At 36.4% G+C, this 25,237-nt stretch overlaps 1 protein-coding gene across 1 annotated transcript in view; it reads right to left on the bottom strand.

The window, feature by feature from the left end:
• The window catches only part of LOC124615300 (neural-cadherin-like), an 874,915-nt gene that overhangs the window by 27,510 nt on the left and 822,168 nt on the right, over window positions 1-25,237 (bottom strand). The window contains exons 9-24 of the mRNA XM_047143087.1: window positions 24,514-24,686; window positions 24,262-24,411; window positions 22,413-22,718; window positions 19,068-19,341; window positions 15,235-15,443; window positions 14,739-14,902; window positions 11,465-11,633; window positions 11,176-11,382; window positions 10,797-11,068; window positions 10,137-10,342; window positions 9,786-9,928; window positions 9,039-9,299; window positions 7,911-8,261; window positions 4,306-4,419; window positions 4,019-4,205; window positions 2,576-2,765 (exon numbers count right to left, since the gene is read on the bottom strand). Of these exons, the coding sequence (XP_046999043.1) occupies window positions 2,576-2,765; window positions 4,019-4,205; window positions 4,306-4,419; window positions 7,911-8,261; window positions 9,039-9,299; window positions 9,786-9,928; window positions 10,137-10,342; window positions 10,797-11,068; window positions 11,176-11,382; window positions 11,465-11,633; window positions 14,739-14,902; window positions 15,235-15,443; window positions 19,068-19,341; window positions 22,413-22,718; window positions 24,262-24,411; window positions 24,514-24,686 (3,376 nt within the window). The remainder of the gene's footprint in view (window positions 1-2,575; window positions 2,766-4,018; window positions 4,206-4,305; window positions 4,420-7,910; window positions 8,262-9,038; window positions 9,300-9,785; window positions 9,929-10,136; window positions 10,343-10,796; window positions 11,069-11,175; window positions 11,383-11,464; window positions 11,634-14,738; window positions 14,903-15,234; window positions 15,444-19,067; window positions 19,342-22,412; window positions 22,719-24,261; window positions 24,412-24,513; window positions 24,687-25,237) is intronic.

Genomic DNA, 25,237 nt, shown 5'->3' with positions numbered 1-25,237 from the left:
ATAAAAAATGACAGTGACAATCTTCTGGACAATGCTATGACAGTGCACAACACTGCTAGACAATTCAGTGTAACAGACAATGCACTATGAGGTCTTGCATGTGATCCAGTTTTGCTTGCAAGGCAGGCTACTCATGAGCCACAGAAATCCAACCAGTTGGATTCACGCGCGACCATGCCACGCATAAATCTGATATTTCCGGACCTCGCGCAGCTGGCTGCATTGTCTTCCACATTGCCTACAGTGCATCATATCATGCCTCTTATGGATAATGCCTATTTGGCTGCTCTTCCACCATGAACATTGCCTTGACAACCTGATGGCCACATCACAAATCTCAAGCTGCCTCCTATTCAACCACATCAACCAACTTTGTACTTCACCACTGCAGACAGTGTTTTTGCTTTGAGTGACATCATTAGAGGTGGTATGAAATTCGCCAATCTGCTTGGTCACTTGGGTGCACTATGTGGATCGATATGCGGTATTATTCCTCCCCCAGCTCTGTGAGAACAGGAACACTGTGTTGACAAATGCACAGAACTCTCTGACTGTTAGTCCATTTTGACTTCATTGAGTTTGGATGCTTCTGATGTGTATGCTCCTTGCATTAATAAAAGTGTTCTATACTGTATCTGTGTTGTATGATTATTCATCATCCCTCTGCATATAAACTGGAGCACTACACCTTAACAGTAGATTAAGCTTCAGCTGAAAGACTTTTTTCCCCTCATATGAGTATCTTAAGGACAGAAAGTGACTTTGTGGATAAGTGTCAGATTGTAAATACAAGGGTTCAAATGTTTAATCCCTACAAAATCCTAGGATTTTCTTCCTCCCATGTATAGGCACTAACCCCTTCCACAACCGACATTTCTTTGTTTATGTTAAAAACCACATACTGCATAGAGGTTTGAAGTCTACATTGAACTATAGGTATCCCTACAATTCGCTGAATAAGTCAGTCAGTTTACAAATTGGAGGAAGACAAAGAAACACTACCTCTGATAGGACAACACCTAGTAATGTACTGCAGTATTTAAATCAAATTTCAAGTTGAGCACACGTTTACCATTTATCAAGGTAGTGGACAGTAGGAGGATGTAAAGGAGAAATGAAGTTTAATTTGGTGATCTACAAAGTCATACGAAGTGTGATTGGAAAGTTTTAAGAATGGATCCGCTACTGCTTACTGGTTTGGTGCGAAGGTACATGGAAGGTGGGGAGTGAGTCATTGCCTTGTACTTGAACGCCCTCTGACAGGAAACTGCATTTCCTTTATTCAGTTCGTTGTGGCAGCTGGTTGAGTTTGGGTCTGTTAGGGCTTACTGCCAGATTCTGTCTGCGTGAAAATGGATGTAAAAATGGAACAACAAGTTTGTGAGAAATTTTGTTTTAAAACTGAGAAATCAGCTTCCAAGACTTACAAACTATTAAAAACAGCTTTTGGAGATAATTGTATCAGCCAGTCAAATGTTTTTTCTGGTTCAACAGATTTAAAAATGGCCGCGAATCATTTGAAGATGAAGACGTTCCAGCCATCCTTCCACCTCAAAAATGAATGGAAATTTTGTGAAAGTTTGCGACTTAGTGTGCTCTGAGCATAGACTTATAATTACAGAGATGGCTGATGAACTTAATTTAAGTTTCTATGCAGTTCAGTCAATTTTAACTGAAGATCTGAACATGAATTGAGTGTCTGCAAAATTCATTCCAAAAGTGTTATCAAGTGACCAGAGACAGTACCAATTTGAAGTGTGGCAAGAAGTGATTAATCAGACTAAAAATGACCCATATTTAATAAATAGGGTAATTATAGGTGATAAATCATGGGTTAATGGATATGATCCTAAAACCAAAGGGCAGTCTTTGGAGTGGAAGACTCCAGGTTCACCACGACCAAAGAAAGCATGGCAAAGTTGGTCGAAGGTGTAGACAATGATGGTGATTTTTTTTTTTTTTTATTCTACCAGTAATGTGCACCTTGAATTTACACCTGGACGACAGACAATTAATCAGGACTACTACAAATGTGTCCTTGAGCGTTTGCGTGAAAAGGTACGGAAGAAAAGGCCTGTATTGTGGAAAGACAGGAGTTGGGTGTTACACCATGACAATGCTCCGGCTCATCATGACTTCTCCATTGTTGAATTTTTGACCAAATTCAAAATTCAATACTCCACTACTTTGGCCCCTGCGGACTTCTACCTGTTTCCTAAACTGAAATTTTCACTAAAAGGAAAGCAATTTGACTTGATTGAAGTAATCCAGGCAAATACAGAAAGCGTCCTTAACATACTTCAGGAAAAAAATTTCCAGGAATGTTTCCAAAAGTGGAAACACTGTTGGAGTCAGTGTGTTCAGTCAGAAGGGGACTATTTTGAAGGAGATGGATCACAGTAGCATGTAAGTACCACCATTGTACAATTACAAGCCCATTATTAAAACTTTCCAATCACACCTCGTAAAATGTAGAAACATGCGAAGTTTGGGTCAAGTTTGAAGTTTCATTGTCCTATGATAAATTGAGTAAATTTAAATAAAAATTGAAGAAGAAACTGAATTAAATACTTACGTGCATTCATATTCATTCCACAGATCAACACACTCAAATGGATCAGGACAGATGACATTAGCACATGGTTTATTAGAAGGGCAGTTACGCTCTAAGTTTCTAGCCATTGTTGCCTGTCCCCATTGAGTCCCGTTCATTGCAGGAGGCAGAGGCAGATGCTTCCCTTCCAGTCTGATGTCATCCAGGCAGCCTAAAAAATATGCAGCTCTTAAAATTTCTATCTTTGCACAATTTCAAGTGTGACTTTACCAATTTTTCCAACAGGTCTTGATATACTAAAATATGTATTTTGCCGAGTTTCGGATTATATTATTTAGTAACAAATACTTCTGCAACATTAACTATATGCAGAATCTTTGCTTGTAGAGAAGCAGACACTGCAAAAATTTACACTCTGTTTTCAGCAATGTGAATAAGATTTCTCATCAAAATTTGAAAATTTTCTTGTATTAACTCTTGTTGTTATACATGTTGCCCATTGTGAAAGGACTGTTTACACTCAACAGTTTCTCCAGGAATGAAACAAACTCTCTGTCCACCATGTCATTCATTTGGGCATTATCTGAGAAAGAATGCAATATGTTGTCATACATCTGATGCCAACTATGCTGTGGAAGTCTACTTACAAAGTTTCAAGAACTATTAAGTGAATTCTCTAGGAATATACTACAGTCACCTGTGTGTTTTCACCGTAGGACCTGTAAAGACAAGAGTGCACCAATTGCCACACATACAGAGGCATTCCACAGTTTGTTTGTTTTGTTTTAGGGTGCAAAAACAACTAGGGTCATATGCACCCATGTCAAAACTGTAGGACACGAAGACAGAGAGGAGTTAAAAAATGACCGCATGTCAATCCCAATCAATGTAAGAGAAAACAGCTAAAAACAGGGATGTGAAGGAAGGTCTGTAAAATACACCATAGAGAAACGGAGGTCCAGAACTAAAATTTAAATGCCCTTCACCATATTGCTACAACGGATAAAAAGTATATTGCGGTCAACAGTCCATGGGTCGTTTGCTAAAACAGCCAATAACTCAGATGGCAAACACAAGTGGGAACTTCCCCCAAGCTATATATGGGAATGAAATGGGAAGAAACTCTAATGAGAAGTACTCCCTGTCATGCACTTCATAGTGCTTTGCAAGTATGGATGAAGATGTACAAGATCTACACATATATTCCTATTGTTTATAGTTCCTACAGGCAGGAAATTGAAGTAAATGTTGAAATTTATACACATGAAGCACTGAACTGTACATGGTTTCAGAAACATAGGTAACTGACAGATCAAAGGTAAAAACCATCATTACAAAATTATATTCATAAAACTGAATAAACTATAAGGACAACAACATTACATTACAGAAAACAGCAACACAAAGCTTTCAGAGTTTCTTTCGATAACGTTGTTTGAGAATAGAAGATGAAGTGGAAGTTACCTTTCTGGTAATCAGCATAAACTTCAAATGTTCGAACTCCTGTATATTCTGCTTTTCCTCCAGCGTAAACACCTTCCTGCTTATCTACCAGTAAAAGCTGGTGTCCCTCAAAGGTGAAGGTTTCGTTGTATCTACGGCCTTCGCCACCATCGAGTTCCAAAGTTGCAGCTGAACCATGTCGTGAAACCTGACGTGACAAAAGCAGATTAATAGCTGTTTGGCAACCGTACACAATTTTTACCATTATATCCACAAATAAAAGTTGAACAAACAATGCTCAGAAATACCTTAGCTGTATGCCATTGTCCATCATCCACTGCAACTGCACTTAACCAGAGATCTTTCTCCTCAGTACGAAGACTATTAAGATTATAGCGGAAATGTAATCTGCTATCTTTAATCTGAAAGTATATATGTTTCAAATAGTTATCAGATCTTGAAAACCCATGAACAATTAATGATACATATCATATAACACTAAACACAAGTATTAGATCAGTAACTTAATTATGTTGAGTAGGTCAAATGGAATGAGCAAGAAAGGTTTGTTGTTCAAATTGTAATGTACATATCTTAAATTTGTTCTATCTGTGTGACTGCCAGCACTGGTTTGTTTCTACTTGAGTATTGAATATCTACCCACTGCAGGGCTGAATTATTTACTTTTGCATTTAGTTTCAAATGTTGCACTTTCATTTCAAAATTATGTTATTAACTGTAATAGACATGAAGATAAAGGAAAAATAAAATACAGGGCAGAGATGTGAACAGAGAAAGCTAGCATAAGTCATTAATGATTGTAGCTCATCTGAGGCTTACTAGATATGTACCAAGACTCACTATAACAGAGTAATGATGGAACTGTAATTATAGAAGTCTATAGTTACTTTCCTTTCTTCTGATCAGTTATGTTCAGAAGTTCTTCATTCTCTCTGTCAAGTTTTCTCATTTTCATCTTTCCAATGAAGTGAATCTGAATGTGATGGCTTAAGACTCATTTATCAAGCTGCCAACACTGTGCCAGTTTTTCCAGTTGCAGAAACAGTAATTACATGAAACTTATGATCCCCTGACAGATAGCCAGCATAGATTCAGAAAAAGTTATTCCTATGAAACAAAACTAGCTCTTTATTCACGTGAAGTAATGACTGCCACTGAAAGGGGATCTCAAGTTGATTCCATATTTGTAGATATCCAGAAGCCTTTTGACATAATTCCTCACAGGTGGTTTCTAACCAAATTGCATTCCTATGAGTATTGTCTGAACTTTGTGAGTGTATTTGTGATTTCCTGTCAGAAATATGACAGTTTATAGTAGTTGACAGGAAGACACTGAGCGACATTTGACATTTCCTAAGGAAGTGTTACAGATCCTCTGCTTTTCCCAGTAAAAAAAGAACACCATCAAAAAATCATCAAAATGGGATGGAAATCAGTAGATGAGATGTATTTGTACAGACAACAAATGATTACAATTTCAGAAAAACTGGATGAGTTATTCAAGAGGAAAAGCTTCACAAACTGAGTATTTCAACAACACATTGGTCCACCTCTGGCCCTTATGCAACCAGTTATTTGGCTTGGCACTGATTCATAGAGGATATCGGGCCAAATTCTGTCCAAATGGTATGTTAGATTGTCAAACTAGCAAGCTAGTTGGGGGATCCTGCCCATAATGCCCCAATAATTCTAACTGAGGAGAGATCCAGCGACCTTGTTGGGAAAGATAGGGGTTTGGCAAGCATGAAGACAACCAGTAGAAATGCTCACTGCGTGCAGGCGGGCATTACCTTGCTTAAATTTAAGGCCAGGATGGTGTGCCATGAAGGGCAACAAAACAAGGCGTAGAACATCACTTATGTCTCGCTGTGCTGTGGAAATGGCACACCAGACTATCACTCCTTGCTGTCAGGCCATATGGTGGGCGGCACTTAGGCTGATATCCCATCACTGCCCAGAGCATGTACAAACACATCTGCACTGGTCATAGAGCTCATTTCGATACGAGACTCTTCACTAAAGACAATTCTACTCCAGCCGATAAGGTTCCAAGTTCAAGACATGCCTGGAGATGCTCCTGATAGTGGTGGCACATCAACCTAACTTCCACCCACCATACAGCCTGACAACCAGGAGTCAAGGCCTGGAGTGCCATTTTTTCATAGCAGGACCCTTTGGTTGTCATCCATAGAACTCTTACAGCACAGCAGTACATTGATGATATTCTATGCCCTTCAAGCCGAGAGATCCTGGACTTACATTTCAGCAAGATAACACCTTCCTGCACACAGTGAGAGTTTCTACTGCTTGCCAAACCCAACCTTGGCCAGCAAGCTCGCCAGATCTCTCCCCAATTGAGAATTCTTGGAGCATTATGGGCAGGACCCTCCAACTAGCTCAGGATTTTGATGATATAATGTGCCAATTGGACAGAATTTGGCACAATATCCCTCAGGAGGACATCCAACAACTTTCAGTCAATGCCAAGCTGAATAAATGCTTGCATAAGGGCCAGATATGGACCAATGCATTACTGATTAGCTCAATCCATGAAGCTCTTTCTCCTGAACACATCATCCAATTTTTTTGAGATAGTAATAATTTGTTTATCAAACAATGGAAACTCCAGGTAGGAATATCAACAATGTAAGAAAAGACAGATTGCTACTTACTGTAACAAAATGAACTGCAAAAAGAGTTAGACACGAAATCTGTATTCTATGAAAAGTGACAATTGACCCTGAACAATAAAAAGTGTAATGTCCTACATACAAATACTAAAAACACTGTTAAATTTTGGTCACACAATAAACAAATTTAAAGGTTGTCAATTCAACCAAATACCTAAGGATTACAATTACAAACAATTTACATTGAAACTACCGCACAAAAAATTTTTGCAGGGAATGTGAACCAAAGATTGCATTTTACTGGTGGAACATTTGGAAGATGCAGCAAATCTACTTATGAATCTCCTTATGATGTGCATCCTCTCCTGCAGCATTGCTACACCACACAGGATCCTTATCCCACAGGACTCATGGAGTACATCCAAATAGCTCAATGAAGGAAAGTTTATTTTGCATTATCGTGAAATAGAGAAGAGAGTGTCAAGTACATGATACACAAGTTGGTGTGACAGTCATTAAAACAAGGGCATTTCTCTTTGTGGCAAAATTCTTTCATGAAATTTCAATCACCAACTTTCTCTTCCAATTGTGAAAATGTTATTTTGACTCCCACCTATGTAGAGAGAAATGACCATCATAAGAAAATAACAGAAATCAGAGCTTGCATGGAAGGATTTAAGTGTTCATTTTTCTCATGTGCTGTTCTTGTGCGAAACCACTGTGAAATAGTGTAAAAGTGGTTCCATGAACATTCTGCCAAGCACTTAGTGTCAATTCAAGATTAGTCATGTAGATGTAGACATTTGTAACTACAATTTTATGCCTCACAATTCACAATTTTGGCTGGAAGTGGCCAGACTGATATTAAATGTCAGCTTGTACTATACTACAAGCACTTATTTCTGAATACTGAGATCTCAGAACATGTCACAATTAATAAAGTAGTTTCAGAAGTCAATGAATGAAATTCAATTGATAGATAGATTTGATATCATAATAATGTAGAAGTAAAGGGCAGAGAATTCAGAAATAAAACTGTAGTACATATTGGGAAATACATATTCAGATGCAAATAAAGACAATGGAAAGATATGATGTGAGATCAAGACTGAAGGAAATGATGTATTTTGGAAGTAGAGACATGGGAATGCAGAACAAAACTGAGTGTCATATTAGAATGGAGAAAACTAAAGCAACAAATGTTAAGGTATGGCAGCCGTTGAGTTCCTGTAACAACGGACAGAACAGTTGAAAGCACTTACCTCAAGAATTCCATATTCCCGGTTGTGCTGGTCACTGACACGGAATAGTTCACCATGTTGCTCTCTTGTGCGAAACCTAAGCTGCATCTGAGTAGAGAAGCGATCGGGCTCAAAGGACAAAGCATACTTGACATAGCTCTGTGTCTTGAACATAGTGGGCACAGTAGGCAGAGTACAGCTGGGACCTGTCCATCCAGGTTTGCACTCGCAACGCCCCTCTGAGAAACTACCTACACAAGTACCATGTTCCCAACAGCGAATGGTAGAGTCCTGTGTGTTGCATATTTCCTCTGTCTGAGGGCAACCAGCTACACTGTTGCGATGATGGCCAGGATGAGCAAGGTCATAAAGCTGCAAAGAAAGAACAGGATAAAGGGATTAAAAAAGCAAGCAAAAACAAGAAAAACTCTGATCTGCTAAGATATCTCAATATACACTTATAATGTGGAGAAAAATACTTGTCAAAATAATGGACAAGATTTACTGCTGATTCTATCTTGCTCACACACAAAACATCATCAAACAAGATAATGAAAATTATAGAAACAGTGCAGCTCTTTCCACAGATCATATAAAGAAGCCCTGCACATCAGTAAATAGAGTGATGATGAAACAAATAGTCTTTTCTTAATTTGCAAGAAAATGATGATCATAAAAACTTAAAGATGATGGGTTTTGTGGAGCTGGTGTGTCAAATTGCAGTGCTGCACTAGTTAACATCAAGTAGAATTAACAGAGAGAAACCAGAATAGACTATATTTTGAAATCTTTATATACATACACATATATGCATATTAAAAAAATCCAAATTTTTAATTAGAGATGTGACTGTACTTAAGTTTTCAGTAGATGTGATACATAGAAGGCACAAATACATACACACATTGAAAGCAAAATAACAACAGCAAATACAGTTCTCATCCTCATTTAAGTATATTTATCAAAATTCATTTTGTTAGTTACTATTAGGCTGTAAGCTGCAAGTACAGATGTATCATTTGGTATGAGAAGTGACAGAAAAGAAATTTAGGAGCTGTACATTACGTATTGGTTATTAATTTCTAATGAATTTCACCATATTAATTAAAACCACACCAAAGAACTTTAAAATTTGACATAGCACCTTACCTTGCTGTTGTGGAAGACATTTTTAATACAACCATCAAAACCTTTTCCGGATGGTGCTGCATGCCAGTGGTACAATTCTGGGTTAATAGCTTCCACAAACCAACCCCCAAGTTGCAATGGCGCATTCACATTCAGGTATTCGTTAAATGGTGGAATGGTACCATGCGCCTGACAGCTTGAATCATCAAAATCTGGTGGAGTTCCATCTTCCAGTTCAACTACATCAGCAGATTTGCAGTAATCTATTACCATGCGAACACTCTGCATTAAAGAAAAAATGTTTCATTATATTTCCAGCAAATACATTTCTTGGGTTACAAATTAAACTGGAGTCTACATTTATCAAAATACTGTAACATGGAACAAAGATTAGTGGACTGATGTGTAGTGTACAAATACATGCAACAGAAAACAGTATTCATAGTAGCTCCAGAGCTTTTGCTATTTTCCCAGCAAAAGTACACACATTCACACACACAATAACACAGAAACCCAAACACACACACACATACACACGCGGGTAAGGCAAGACTAATCAATCCTTTGGCCATGGGTGTGTGTGTTTGGGTGCGAATCTGGGTACTTTTGCTAGTAAGCTCAAAAGCTGCTGTGAATGCTGTCTTATTTTACATATGTGTATGCAGGACACATTAGTCTGTTATAGGCGAGTAGTTTCCTCCTCCTTATTTTACAGATTATTAAATATGATTAACTTAATAAAACAACTACAGACACATCAGATTTTACCTCAGTATCCCAAAATATATCAACTCTGTGCCATTCTCCATCATCTAAACTCTTTTTTGTTTTCACACGTAGTTCCAGAGTGCCTGACCCAAAATCAATTAAAAGCTTAGGCATTCCACTTTCAAGCTCTAAGGAAATAAAATCTGAAACATACAAACAATAACCAATTCAGTACTACTTGATTTACATCAATGTATTGTTCTAAATGAAAGTGTGTAGTGGAATTTATAATCTATTAATAATAATAATAATAATAATAATAATGACACAATTTCTATCTAACTAGCTTTCTATCCATTACACTACTTTGCCTACCAAAACTTACAGCTTTCTGTTTCATGCTGCACATACCTGACACAATAATTTCATTAGACTCTGGAGGCACAATAGGTCCATTATAAAGCAGCATTCCATCTTTCTTTTTAGTTATAAACTCAAGGCTGAGATGAGAACTATCACACATTTCCAGAGGAGGATACCATGCCCATCCATTTCCTCTGAAACTACGACCTGTCTGCTGACACCTTGGACCACTATAACCAGTTGGACATGAGCAACTGTAAAAGATTCAGAATGAATTAATTAGTTTTTTTCCTGTCTCAATAGTTATTTAAGATTTAAATAGATATATACTTAATATTTAATTTGAGCTATGTCTTTAATTCGAAGGACATTTGCTGTATTGTCCTCCGCTTAGCCACCTGGAAGAACGTGATTGACCAATTAAAATGTAAAAAATAAGGTTTCTTTTTTTAAAAACTAGTGGTTACTAAGGTGTTTAGCGACAGGAAAAGAGGTAATAGCTAACAACACTCTCTTTTTTCATGCCAACTAACATAGTGTTTCATTAAAACCAGACTTAAGAGTTGTTTGATATGAAAAACCTTAAAAAAGAAGAAACATCTGAAATTATGGTGGGAAATAACACAATAATGGGAAATGAACAATGTTAGAAGATCTTCAGATTCATGAAATACAATTTAAAGGAACACATTAACTCAGTACACATACCTCAGTCCAAATCTGCCCTCCATACAACGTCCTCCATTATAACATGGACTCAATCTACAGCTCTCTCCTTTACTGAAATTACGTGCACCACAAGTACATTCTGCTATGACATCAACACGCACTCCTACCAGTGCAGTCTTGTTCGCATTAACCATGTATGGTAAATTACTAATGTCTAGTATATTTGTACAACTTCCTTCACACATCACATTTTCATAAAGGCACTCATCAATTCCTACCATAGTTATATTTATACCAACATCTTTTTCAATCTGCAACAGAAAAAATAAGCCATAAATCAAGAAACCAAACAAAAATGCATTTTTCACCATAAGAACTCTCAAAAAAAAAAAAAAAAAAAACGTTATGTATAGCCTACCTCCTCTCTGTGCATAAGCACAAGTCCATTCAGTCTCACAGGTTTGTAGTATGGGGAGCCATGGGCTGCAAATCTAATATCTGTGACAGGTGGATGCTTTTTTCGTAACTGTACACTAAAAACATCAACATTCTCCCTTTCTGTATCGAGCAATTCGGCTAGTTTGTCTCTGAATCGATCAGCTTTGCTCCTCTGAAGACTTTGTGTCTACAAGAACAAAGATAGTGTGTTGAAGTTGGTATAAAAATATATGTCAAATAAAAAAATAAATCACAGCCAGTCTACATACCCTGTAGTTCCACACTCTAATGAAATCTTCATCTGTAATACCAGCTATTCTTATAGAGCCAGAGTTAATAACAGCATCATGAGGAATCTCTCTGACAATGACTGTTACGTTTGCTTGTACATCAGTCTGAGTGTGTTTACGGTCATACACCTTGAACCTCAAATTATACCTAGAAAGATATAATAATACCATATTTAATGAATAGCTTATATGTGACATTAAGCAATACACTGAGTTATAAAAGTCATGGGATACCTCCTAATATCATGATGGACCTCCTTTTGCTCAGAATAGAACAAAAACTTGACATGACATGGACTCAATAAGTCATTGGAAGTCCCCTGCCCAGATACTGAGCCATGCTACCTCTACAGCCATCCATAATTGTGAAAGTGTTGCTGGTTCAGGTGTTTCTGCATTAACTGACCTCTCGGTTATCTCCCATAAATGTTTGAAGGGATTCATGTCAGATGCTCTAGGTGGCCAGATCACTTACTCAAACTGTCTCCAATATTCTTCAAACCAGACATTAAAAATTATGGCCTGGTGACAAGATGCACTATCATCCATAAAAAAAGTCCATCAATGGATTAAATAGTCTCCACGAATCCGAAAGTAATCTTTTTCATTTAATGATCAGTTCAGTTAGACCGTTCCATGTAAACGCACCGCACACCATTATGGAGCGACCACCAGCTTGCCTTGTTGCCAACTTGGTTCCATGGCTTCGTAACGTCTACATCACAAATGAACCCTATCATCAACTCTTGTCAACTGGAATCTGGTTTTTATCTGACCAGGCCATGGTTTTCCACTCACCTAGGATCCAACCATAATGGTCATGAGACCAGGAAAGTTGCTGTAGATGAGGTAATGCTGTTAGCAAAGGCACATGCATTGGTCATCTGCTGCTGTAGCCCATTACCGCCAAATTTCGTTGCACTGTCCTCATAGGTATGTTTGTCATACATCCCACAATGACTTCAATGGTTATTTCATGCATTGTCACTATTCTGTTAGCACTGACAACTCTACGCAAACACTGGTGCTCTCTGTCACTAAGTGAAGGCAGTTGGCCACTGTGTTGTCCATGGTGAGAGGCAATGCCTGAAATTTGGTATTTTCGGCACACTCTTGACACTGTCGATCTTGGAATACTGAATTCCCTAATGATTTCTGAAATGGAATGTTCCAGGCATCTAGTTCTAACCACCACTCCTCATTCAAAGTCTGTTCATTCCATTGGGTGGCCGTAAACATGTGAGAAATCTTTTCACATGAAATATCTGAGTAGAAAAAACAGATCTGCCAATGCACTGCCCTTTTATACCTTGTGTACAGGATGCTATCACCACCTTTATATGAGCATATTGCTACCCAGGACTGTTTGTCACCTCAGTGAAAAAGCTGAGTTGGATATTATGTGAGAAGAAGCCTCTTAGTTATAGGCCAAAACAGCAAGTGGATTCTGTCAGATTCTTGGACAGCCTGTGTTCTCCATCTCTGTTTCCTTCTTTTGTCCTAATTCTTGCACATCTCCTTGTCACTTTGTTATTGTTCTCTATCACATCTCTCTCTATTGTAAGTTTCATGAGAAGCCCAAGTCAGATTCAGATGCAGTTATCCTTAACGTGGTTTTCCAGAGTTTCTTTAATTCATTACCAGTACCTTTGCTTCACTGCTCCTTTACATATTTAAAGGGAGCTTATACCTTGACCAGCCCTACAAGATATAATACTAGTGTCTTCAAATCACACTCTATCAAACAAGTGACAAGAACTTTCATCATAATACAGAATGAAGTGCTACAACAATGAATGTTTGTGGGATAACTGGATTTGATTTAATCAATAATTGATCAAAAATGCAATTGCAAATACATCAAGGTGTAGTCACTTCAGTGAAAATCCCAGAATATCTGTAAGATGAAAATGAGGTTGTTAAGTTTAGTTAGGCATATTAATGACCTAGCAGACAAATTTTTTGTAGATGCTGCAGTTACCTATAACAAAGCACTGTTTGCGTAAAGGTGCATAAATACTCAGTCAAGTCTTGATGAGATTTCAAAGTGGTGCAAAGATTGGCAATATGCCTTAAATGTTCAGAAATATAAAATTTTGCCCTTCACAAAATGAAAATACAGCATCATCTTATGACCGCAATATCAATGAGTCACAGTTTGAATCAGTCAACTCATAAAAAAATTTGGGTGTAACAATTTATAGGGATATTAAATAGAATGATCACATAAGTTCAGTCATAAGTAAAGCAGGTGGCAGACTGCATTCCATTGGTATAATAAAAGGGAATCAGCCTATAAACCAAATAGCATACAAAACACTCATACAACCCATCCTTGAATATTTGAATATTCCTCAAGTATGTAAGAACCATACCAAACAGGACTAATAGAGGATATTAAATGTATACAAAAAAGGGCAGCATGACTGGTAATAGGTTTGTCTGACCCATGGGAGAGTGTCATAGTGATTCTGAAAGAAATGAACTGGCACATGCTTGAAGAAGGATGCAAATTATCTTCTGAAAGCCTACTAAGAAAGTTTCTGGAACCAACTATATGTGACAAACCTAGGAATGCGCTAAAAGCTCCACAGGGATCATGAAGACAATATTAGACTAATTATGGTGAGCACAGAGGCATCCAGCCAACCATTCTTCTTGCACTCCATATGAGAACGAAACACAAAAATAACCTTAGAAATGGTACAATGGGATGTACCCTCTGCAATTCACTTTATGTGGTTTGCAGTGTATAAACTTAGATGTAGATGCAGTATCAAAATATTGTCAATAGCCTTTCTACCTTTTCCAGTCACATCATATTATAGGGCACAAATTTGTACTAGATGGGCAAAGTATCAACCACAAAAATGACAATATCTACTGCAACTGTTTCAAATTTGTGAACGAATCAGAAGTATTTGATTCTAATTTGAAGAGTGTGTTTGAGGAGGAGATGAAGAGAGGTTACTAGTGCTTCATGCACTACAACAATAGACACATTTCAGTTTGACAGATTTAGGTTTTCTGTGATTTTTCAGAAATATCTTCAGCTGAATGATCAAATTATTTTCTTAAAGTCTGTTTCTAACAACCTTCAGGTTTACAGGACATTGACCTCTAACCCTTCTTTAAAGAATTACCTCTATTCCACAAAATGCCATCCTTGAAAAATTCCAGAAATTCTGTGGTCTTTATAACCCATCTCTTAAAATGAATTTCATTATTGACATTTTGAAACTTTTAGAATTACCTGCCATCCTGTGTGCCATGTCTCATGATTATCATGCCTGAATCTTCATTCAGTTTAAATCTGGGATGATCTATTCCTTCCCAGTAAAACTTCTTGTCTGGCAAATCCCAATCATCCAGATCATAAACATAAACACGTCCAATTTCTGTGTCCGGAGCCTGCCCCTAATTTAAAAGATAAGAATGAAATATGTAAACAATTAATACAAAAACATGAAGTAATTTTAACAAACAACAAACAGTTACATTTATTTTTAGCCCGCTAATTCAAAATATCTTGCTTCAAAAATTTGTCAATGAATTCCATCTTACACAAAAAAAAATCATAGCTTTTGAATATTTTCTTTTGTAAATACACGACCCACAGAGAACATTGGTAACCATTATTTTATATATAATTAAAAATGTACAAGTGTAAAAGTAGTGTGAAAATGTTTTAGGAAACTGAACATGTTTAGTAATTTGTGATGCCAAGCATATTATTATAATTCTCATACCATGTAATTGTAGACAAATATTTCCTTTGAACCAGGTTGCATTTTGTTGTCATTGACATCACCAATGACTACAGTGAGTGTGCTAGTGCCAGACATTGCAGGATTACCAGCATCCTTTATAACAATGGGAATCAAGTACTCCTTCTGCTGTTCTCGGTCAAATGATCGGAGTGACGAAACAACTGCCATTCCATCTCCATTAGCACCCTCTACAAGAATAAAAGTAAATGTTTCCACACAAGTTTTTTTGTTAAACCACTTGATACTATTATTATTATTATGAACATATTCGGACTTGAATAAGTGAGATAACTCAATAAGTGAAACCACCAGACATCTTCATAAGAGAGACTGATATCCAGGAAACGCTCGCTTTACCTACAGTCACATTATCCATACATTCAAATATGTCTATTGCTATATTTTTCTGAATTTGGATGAATTGCAAGTGTGTGTATAAATCACATTTCCATACATCAGACATATACACATTGCCTTTTTCCCCTCGTTACACAGCACCAGTGTTTTAGGAAACAAAGAAAAACTAAGCAGGCATTAGTTGCTGAGGAAGATGCATGATATTCTCAGTATGTTCAGGCATATATTACAACACCTCCATCAAATAATAAACATAGAATTGTGAGTGTGTTTCAGAGTGAAATGTCTTGCCTCAATCCACCCTTTGTAAGATTGTGAATGAGAAAGATCCCATAATGTCTCTGCATTCTGAGGCATATGGAAATACAGAGATAAACTTAAGTAGCGAATTTTCTACAATAGAAAAATGGCTTACGAAATGGGTCAAACAAACCCTCCATAAAAATATTCCTGTGTTTGGACTACTGTTGGACAGAAAAGTTTACCACAAAACTTTTACAGCTGGTAATTGTTGGTTAAAGGCTTTTAAAAGATGTAATTATTCAGTTTTTAAGAAAGCAGCTGGGGAATGCAAACCTGCAGATCAAGATGTGTGTACTCAACGGAATTGAAATCTGATAATCCTTTTACAAGTTGCCAAGCACCTCCCAGCTAAAACATTCACATTTGAGGAGAAAATGCAAACAAAGTGCAGAGCACCTCACTATTCTTTTCTATGCCTGGTGTGTATATTGAATTGAAGTTTGTAGCTGTATCAAAAACAGCATACTTGTAGGACCTCACTGTTGCTGTATTTCAGGAGGCAAAATATTTATTATTGTCAATAAAGTCATATAAAAGTACAAGGAAGTATCCTAGTTTTTAGAACTTTGTCTCCTCTCATCCTCATGACTGGTGGATCCCCATCCTGGAGTCAGAGGGACCTGCCCCTCCTTTATTGCTTTCCTTAACCTACCCATTTTTCCTCCCAGAAGAAGGTACTAATAGTTCCAAAAGCTAAGATAGTTTCTTGTATTTTTATATGTGTCTATTGGCAGGTAAGTACTAGCTAATCAGTTAATCTCTCAATTTGAAAGTTTTATGTGAATCTTTTTTCTGATGCTTTTATTATAAGAACAGGCAATGTTCAGGTCACACACAACACTGTTTGTGCTGAGATTATAATCGTTGTACCTGTGGAACAATTGCAGTTCAACTTCTGTGTAGAGTGGGTCACACACACATACGAACAGATATAAGAGTCAACTATTGTGAATGTCGGTGGCAGCCCAAACTGAAGGAGAGCAATTATAGCCATCACTAGTCTTGTACTGAATGGGACGCTTAATAATTCCTCTCTAGTAATTTTAATTTCCAGCTGCTTTGGATGATAGTGCATGAAGAGAGGGGTTAAATTTATGGTATGGTAATTTAAATATTCGCAGCTTTAAACTTACTACCTGAAACATGAAGGCTTGGTGGATAAGGGAAATATTTAAGGTATTGTTGAATAAAGGTGAAGGAGAAAGTAAGAACAACAGAAGAAAAATCATTCTTTTTGTTGACAACTGTTCTACCCACACAGAAGTATCAACACTCATAAATGTGAAATTCATTTCTTTACCTCCCAATGCCATCAGTTGGTTCAACACTTGTGGTATCATTATCACAAAGACATCATCAGAAACATTCTGACTAGTCTGGACAATGACACTGATCCCGAGATAAATATAGTTCTTGGTATGAAATTTGCTGCGAAAGCCCAGTCGCCAGCAAATGACGGTATTATCAAGAACTGTTTCAAGGAACCTGGATTTAGATCTGTAAGGCAGCCAATATTTAGAGCCAGAGGAAAAAATACTGAAATTAGGCCTAGCAACAACAAATAACAATGACATGTGTTGGACAATATACGGATGACAATGTTGTTACTCATTATGTCAACATATCCAAAGACAGAAAAAGTAACAATAATAGACTCTATCACACAAATGCCTGTTTTGAAGAGGAATAAATGCTATTCCCAAAAAGCAATATGCTTCAAATAGATTAGAAGACGTCCGCATATGTTTTTGATTTTTCGACAGGTGAGTCAGTTTTTGAAAAGATATGAGAGGTTGAAAACCATATTTGGAATAACAAACTGGAAATACAAAGAAAGCTGACAGACATCTTTCAGTAAATGTAGCCAGGTACACAGTAAATGACATTAAAAATTTCATTATAACTTAATACAGTATAACTTACACCCTTTTCTTAAACTTCTCCAGGTCAGACATGTAACTGCTAAACCATGACTAAGAAAAACTTCTAAATATGAGAGAGTCTATATCTGAACTTCAATTAGTGAGAAATTTCAATAAGTGGTTCCTTGAACTGTCATTTATCCAGGTTTGACTGTATTATGATTATTCCAAATGTTCAAATTCCAAAATTTTCATGTTCACAGATGTGATTTGTCCACTAATAATGTGAAGACGTGCAAAAATTCGGTGATAAGTTATAATAATGTTGCTCACTGCTTATACATTTCATTTTCTATCCTGAAATAGTCCTAAACTTTTGATAGATCATATTTTCTCATTCATTTTTCTGTGTCTTATCCATAACATTGTGGTCACATCTGTGATTAGATTATGTCTTTCCACAGTGCATTACAAGTTCACATTTGTTAAAGCTTAAACTGTAATTAAAACAGTATAAATACAAATGTTTTTTGGATGTATTAAAAAATGAGGAGTCTTTGGCATTTCTCCAAGGAATAAAAGAGAAACACCTAATAAGCTATATAAAATCATAAACACATGGGTACAGTCATACTTCCAACACCACCTGTGATATGACGTTAAGTGAAAATCGAGAGCACAATTTTGGTCTTTGACACCTCAGCCTACATCTTTGTGTACCTCATCCTCACTGCAGGTGGGTCTCTCTCACCCTGAGGTCTAAGCAATCTGTCCTTCCTTTTTAACCTTCCCCAGACTATCCCTGTTTCCTCCATAAGGAAGGAACTAACAATTCCAAAAGCTATGTAATGTGCCTCTTTTACTTTTATATGTGTCTATCAGCAGCACTACATATTTTTTCTCCTGGAGGAAAATACTAGTGAGCAGTTCTGTCTCATAATTTATTAAATTTATCAGAATGCAAATTTTGATAGCCACATGACCACTACACATTTTAACAGCTGTCACTCACTCAACAGCTGACACAATAAACAGATATTACATAAAGTGTGAACAAAACAATATATAATTACACAGATGCACCATTCTGTTAAAAAAAATTAAATTAAAACAAAGCCATAGCACAGCATCTAGTAATTCCTATCTGTGCTACTTGTATCAGATTTCTAAATATTCCTCTCTTTCTTGTCTAACATTCATTTGCTCTTCAAGCTGTTCCTTGTTCTCTGATTTTACTACTGTGTAAAATTCTAAATTTTATTTTGCAAAAACCAGGATATATTTACTTACTTTGATCATGTTCGACTTTGAATGATGCACGTATAACATCATCTGCATTGGGGTCCATCCTGAATGTGAATGGTGGTCCATTGCTTTTTGATCTGTCATCATCATCTGTTGCAAGTATTTCTACTACCTTCCGAGGCGGTACATGCTCAGGTAATACAGGTCTATAATCCTTCAAGAATGTGGGAGCATTGTCATTTATGTCTTGAACTATAACAGTGAGTGTAGCTGTTGCTGTTTTCGGTGGCACTCCGTCATCAATAGCTAAGACTTTTACCTAAAGACATAGGAAAAATCAGTACAATTTCAAAATATGTTTTTACAATAAGCATGCTTGCAATAATAATAATTCATAAAAATAAGCTGTAGAAGAAGAAAAAGAAAAGTGAACTTCATTTGATGAAACTTATTTAATAATGTGCCTTAACAGAGGAAGCTTAGATCTATCATACATGAAGAAAATAACAGATTTAAAGAAACAGAGATTAATTAATATAATACAGAACTTAGCAAATCAGCAAATAAATACACTTACCTGGAATTTAAAAATGATAGTTGTATGTGTAAATTTGAACAATTTAAGCAGTGAAGACACAACTCATGAAATAGTTGGGGTTCTGAGTCATCAACAGGCACATAAACAAGAATCAGAATGTTGCTAGCTTTCATTATAGTCACATACACGTATGATAAACACATATATTCACATACATCTGCATGGCCACATTGTTCTGGCTGACTCTACTGTGACAGCACAGCAGCTCAACTGGGCTTGCCTTTCAATGACGTGGCATACTATCTATTTAGTGATTGGTTACTTTTAAACCTTAAAATCATTTGTATACCATGTCAATATGTAAAGTTATTTGCTTTACAGTCATTTTCACAAACAGCTGTAAACTACCTTTTAAATAACTTTCATGTCCTCAAATGTGTATCAGTGTAGGAAACAGAATTTTGCTGATCACAAGTTAATTTGGAATTTGCCTTATATTTGTCGTTGCAGACACATCTGCAAAATGGAATTAATTCTGAAAACATTGAGCATTCCTGTTAGACTTGTAACAGGTACCCCTGATCAAGCAGCTCAGGAAGACAATGCCAATCCAATTACTGGATTACGTGCTGAAGGATTATGGACTAATGAGGTGGACGTCGACAACTCACCAAAAGCATCAGATAAATGGAAACTGTTTTGAAGGAACACTGACTAAGAGACACCGTGAACTGTATTGTTCTAATCAGTGATGTAAAAGCTCAATATGCATAAGCAAGAGTAGCTTTTCATGGTGATTAATTTTATATAACTGTAAATTTTGGTTTCTTTTTAATAGTAACATTCAGAATAGTAGTTAAAACCTGATTTTGTCCATTAACTTATTTCTTTCTATAATCATAACAATTTTGCAAACTCACTGACTTATGGCACAGTCCGCATTATTGCAAGTATTGCTATAAATACTAACAAGGTAAAAGTTAAACAGTTTAGGTAATAAAACTTCCTGGCAGATTAAAACTGTGTGCCAGACCGAGACTCGAACTCGAGACCTCTGCCTTTCACGGGCAAGTGCTCTACCAAGTGGTCCCGAGTTCGAGTCTCAGTCCGGCACACAGTTTTAATCTGCCAGGAAGTTTCATATCAGTGCACACTCCACTGCAGAGTGAAAATCTCGTTCTAGTTTAGGTAATAGTTAAACAAAATGAGATTTTCACTCTGCAGCGGAGTGTACGCTGATATGAAACTTCCTAGCAGATTAAAACTGTGTGCCAGACTGAGACTCGAACTCGGGACCTTTGCCTGCTAGGAAGTTTCATATCAGCGCACACTCCACTGCTGAGTGAAAATCTCATTCTGGAAACATCCCCTAGGCTGTGGCTAAGCCATGTCTCTGCAATATCCTTTCTTTCAGGAGTGCTAGTTCTGCAAAGTTCGCAGGAGAGCTTCTGTAAAGTTTGGAAAGTAGGAGACGAGGTACTGGCAGAAGTAAAGCTGTGAGGACGGGGTGTGAGTCGTGCTTGGGTAGCTCAGTTAGTAGAGCACTTGCCCACAAAAGGCAAAGGTCCCGAGTTCGAGTCTCGGTCCGACACACAGTTTTAATCTGCTAGGAAGTTTCAATAGTTAAACAGTTTCAGTCCCTTTTATTTGCTTTTAATTGCCAATGCTTCTTTGTTTATGTATTATGTAAGTGTTTTATCTGCATTTCCATGTTTTTTTGTTCTGCATTTGATCTTTTTTGAATTATTGTGCTCTGCTGATTTATCTTACGTGCTATGCATTAACCACACATTACAGCTTGTTTAGTTTTTTTAGGAGAATATTTTATCAGTGGTCATCTGTTTGATTTGGGATAATGGGTGATCATTCATAATGTTATAGTTTTTGGGTAATTATTTGCATGTATGAACATAATGCTCAGCAAAATTGAGGTAATGCAGAGTATTCTTGATTCCAGTTAACTTATAATTTGTGGGCACAGTAAATTTATAGGACCTGGATCAGAATATTGTCAGTTCAGTAATTGAACACTGTCACCTCTAACGGTGTTGATGTTCCGGGATGTGCTGTTTCAGATAATTCAGTTACATTTTGTGATGCCCTCTTATCTGTTATCACCACAAAGGGAAGTGGATGAGACATTACTCCAGCAGTTTACATGAAATGTGACATACGAAGAAATGCTTATACCAAGTTTCAAATACTTCTTCTGCTTCAGATTCCATCTTTTGCATTTCTTTGTTTCAAGTCTGTCCTTGCCTTACCACAATTCATTTCCATCTATTATATTCTTCTGATAACTCAAATCACAGCATGTACTATAGATTAGTATCATCCAGTACAACCACTTTCTTACTGCATTTATTTTTTACTGGCAAGAACCAAAGCCTCAGTTGGAAGAAACATACATGTACAATTATCAAGGTGAGAAATGGCTATGGAAATAACATCTTTTTAAATAAAAATATGGGTGGACTTTTATAATTAACTCTTAATATTAGTTACTTTCCAAAAAATATTTCCCATTAATGAAGAATTTATGTACTACTATTTCTCACAGCAAAGTCTAACAAAATGTGTATCTTAAAACAATTCTCATTTATTCTTCAATCCCACATGCACTGTGTTCAAGACTAAAGTATACATGAGAATTGTTTTGAATATAAATACAGTTTACAAGTTTCTTTGATTACACTGTACCTAAGAAAGGCTATTATGGGATTAAATTAATAGAAGGCATTCTTAAGGGAAAATAATTACACAACCAGGAGATTTTATGAGCTTGCTAGAAGTAAGTTTAAATTATACTATACTCTAAGTTAAGATCTATCAAGAACTTTTATCTGTGTTACCTGATGCCTCGGTGTCTCTTCTCTGTCAAGCTTCCTCTGAATAGATACAGTGCCCTCTTGATTAATAGAAAACTGTCGCTTTCTGTCTGATGTCCGATCAATGGCATATTTTACTTTACTTTTGCCTCCTTGATCTGGATCACTGGCCTTAAAGGTTTCAAGGGTTTTCCCCAATTCAGCACTTTCAAATACAGACACTTCAATGTTTGGACGCTCAAATTGTGGCTTATTGTCATTGATGTCCCTCAGTTTTACAACGACCCAAGAGTATGCCACATGGTACTTATCATTATCATTGTCTTCTCCCTGAAAAGAAATGTATGTCAGAGAAATTTAGGACAAGTTAGAAGCAGTATTCTACATCTAAAGAAATCAGAAGCATAATTCAAACTTATTAATGTTGTCTGCAGAACCAGAGAGACACAAAATCCAACTTTTTGTGAAAGTTACCATTGTACAGTCCAATGAAAAGCTTGAAACATGCTCATTGCAATGAATGACAGAATCTTCTGGTAGCACAGTCACATTAATAGTATGATCTAATGTGGATCATAGAGGAGTAACTCTCACTACTACAGTCAATCACTTCTCAGTAGCCAAATTGTTAGCAGCTCTGCCTTCCATGTGGAACACAGACAGGTCTGGAATGAGGACCATGAGGCCAAATGAGAAGCTGTTTGAATAAAGAAACAGAAGCATCATCAGGACTCACCTACTCGCAATAATGGCTGGAGGGATTGGCAACATGCTTATCACATGTCCTATGTTCATTAATCACATGTCCTATGTTCATAGGTAACTTCTCAAACTACCTTGTAAGCAACAGTTGGCCTATTAGAACAGGCTTAAAGCCTAATCCATGAGTGGCATTCAGTTCACTTTCAGTGTCTAAAATCACACTATTTAAGCCCAAGATCATCTCAATACTACCAGAACCTTAACTTTAAGTGCTGGATAATACCTAAAACTTTTTGCACTTTCTGTTTCTGAAATTGGAAATTCTATGAAATTGTGGATTAAGCAAATTGCTTGTTCATGTTACATACAGTATCTTATGATGACATGGTCATCTAGTGAGGCTGTACGAATACCACAAATGTTTGTTCACATTACCATATGGATTTTTTTGGGCCCAGTCATTGAAATACCTTGCTAGATTGTAATGCATCATTTACTTATAAATATTAGGCACAAATGTATACACAAACACACATGTGCAACAAGAGATTGTTTTCTGTATTATATATGCCTGAGCCCTTTCACACTGAGGTTCAAATATGGGCATTTGCTATATACTGCATACTGAGGCACTATTGCCACTCATTAAAACATAGCAAATGGAGATGAACAATATTCATGTCTTGCAGAAATGTCTGTCTTATAAATTCTAAAGGGAATACATGGAACACTTGAAAAACAAAGACACAGATAATGCTTATGTTTCAGTTTGCAACTGTCTTGTAAAATTCATTTTTAAAATTTGTATGATTTGGATATTACACAATCAATTGTAATACAGATGATAACATTTCATATTACTAGGATATTAAATGTCAAACGAAATTAATGTGGTAACAAAACCTGCAACTAGTGATTTTTTAAGAAAAATAAGGTAATTTTTCAAGAAAGGTTCAAGATAAATTTTTCTCATTTTCAAAGTAATCAGTTACTAAATTTTTGGCATAACCTGTAAACATAATATTTGTTAATCTGAAAATCTACAAAATTTATTTCTGATGCGTGAAAGATTTTATCATATATTTTGCCACGGCATCATGGCGTGTTAAGTGTGTTTGTCAGATGACTGACTGTTTTTCAAGAGAATTGTTAAAAGATGACTGTAACATACCTTATCATTGACTTGTATCCGGAAACGGAATCCATTACTCTGAAGCTGATCTTCATAATCCAGTGGTTGGACTATCTTTAGTGATCCTGTTCCATCATTGTTTCTTACCATAGTGAACTTATCAGCACCATAACCACTGTTTTCGATAACCTAAAATAGTCTTGTATTAGTATTTCTGCTCAAATGTTCCTTATTTTTCATTAAGATAACAGATATGTAAATAAGCATGGCTGCTATTTAGAATAGACTCACTTTATACTGGAATTTATTTGTCTCATCTTCATCATGAACAGTTACAGTTAATATGGGAGTATCAGGCAAGTTAGTTCCATCTGTTTCATCAACTTCAGTAAACCATTCATCCTTTGTAAACTGAGGTGGCATATCATTAATATCTTTTACTCTTATAGAAGCTGTTCCAGTTCCTACAAACGAATAAATGGGATGGAATCAGTTGTCAGTTCTGATAAACTACTCAAACATCTAATATACTACAAATTCAACATAGTACTTTCATCTCTATATTAAATAATTATCATACAGAAAAATATATACATTACAGCTTTCAACTCTTATGGCTTTTTACAGACAATGAAACATAAAAGGAAGAAAATTACAAACTGATTTTGTAGCTGATGAAAAAATGGGGCAATAACAAAGAGAGAGTGTAGGAACAACAGTTTATTTACTATAACCATATGAGTTAAATGATTTTTAACCAATAAAAAGAACAGAAAGTCAAGTACTAAACAGCATCATATACTAACATATACTACAAGAGCAGAGAGAGAGAGAAAGTGAGAGAGAGAGAGAGAGAGAGAGAGAGAGAGAGAGAGAGAGAGATATGATTACATGTATGACAACATGTAAGAGAAGGGCAGAAGGAGTAGACAATACATAAGAAGAAAGGACAACAGATAGAACGAGAAGCAGGAAGAAGAAGCAAATAACAGTTTTGGTATATTCTACAGAAAGT

The sequence above is a fragment of the Schistocerca americana genome, chromosome 5 (assembly GCF_021461395.2).
Source record: "Schistocerca americana isolate TAMUIC-IGC-003095 chromosome 5, iqSchAmer2.1, whole genome shotgun sequence".
NCBI classification, from domain to species: domain Eukaryota; kingdom Metazoa; phylum Arthropoda; class Insecta; order Orthoptera; family Acrididae; genus Schistocerca; species Schistocerca americana.
Note: the sequence above shows the minus strand (reverse complement) of the source record. Positions and strands in the feature narration are given on the sequence as shown.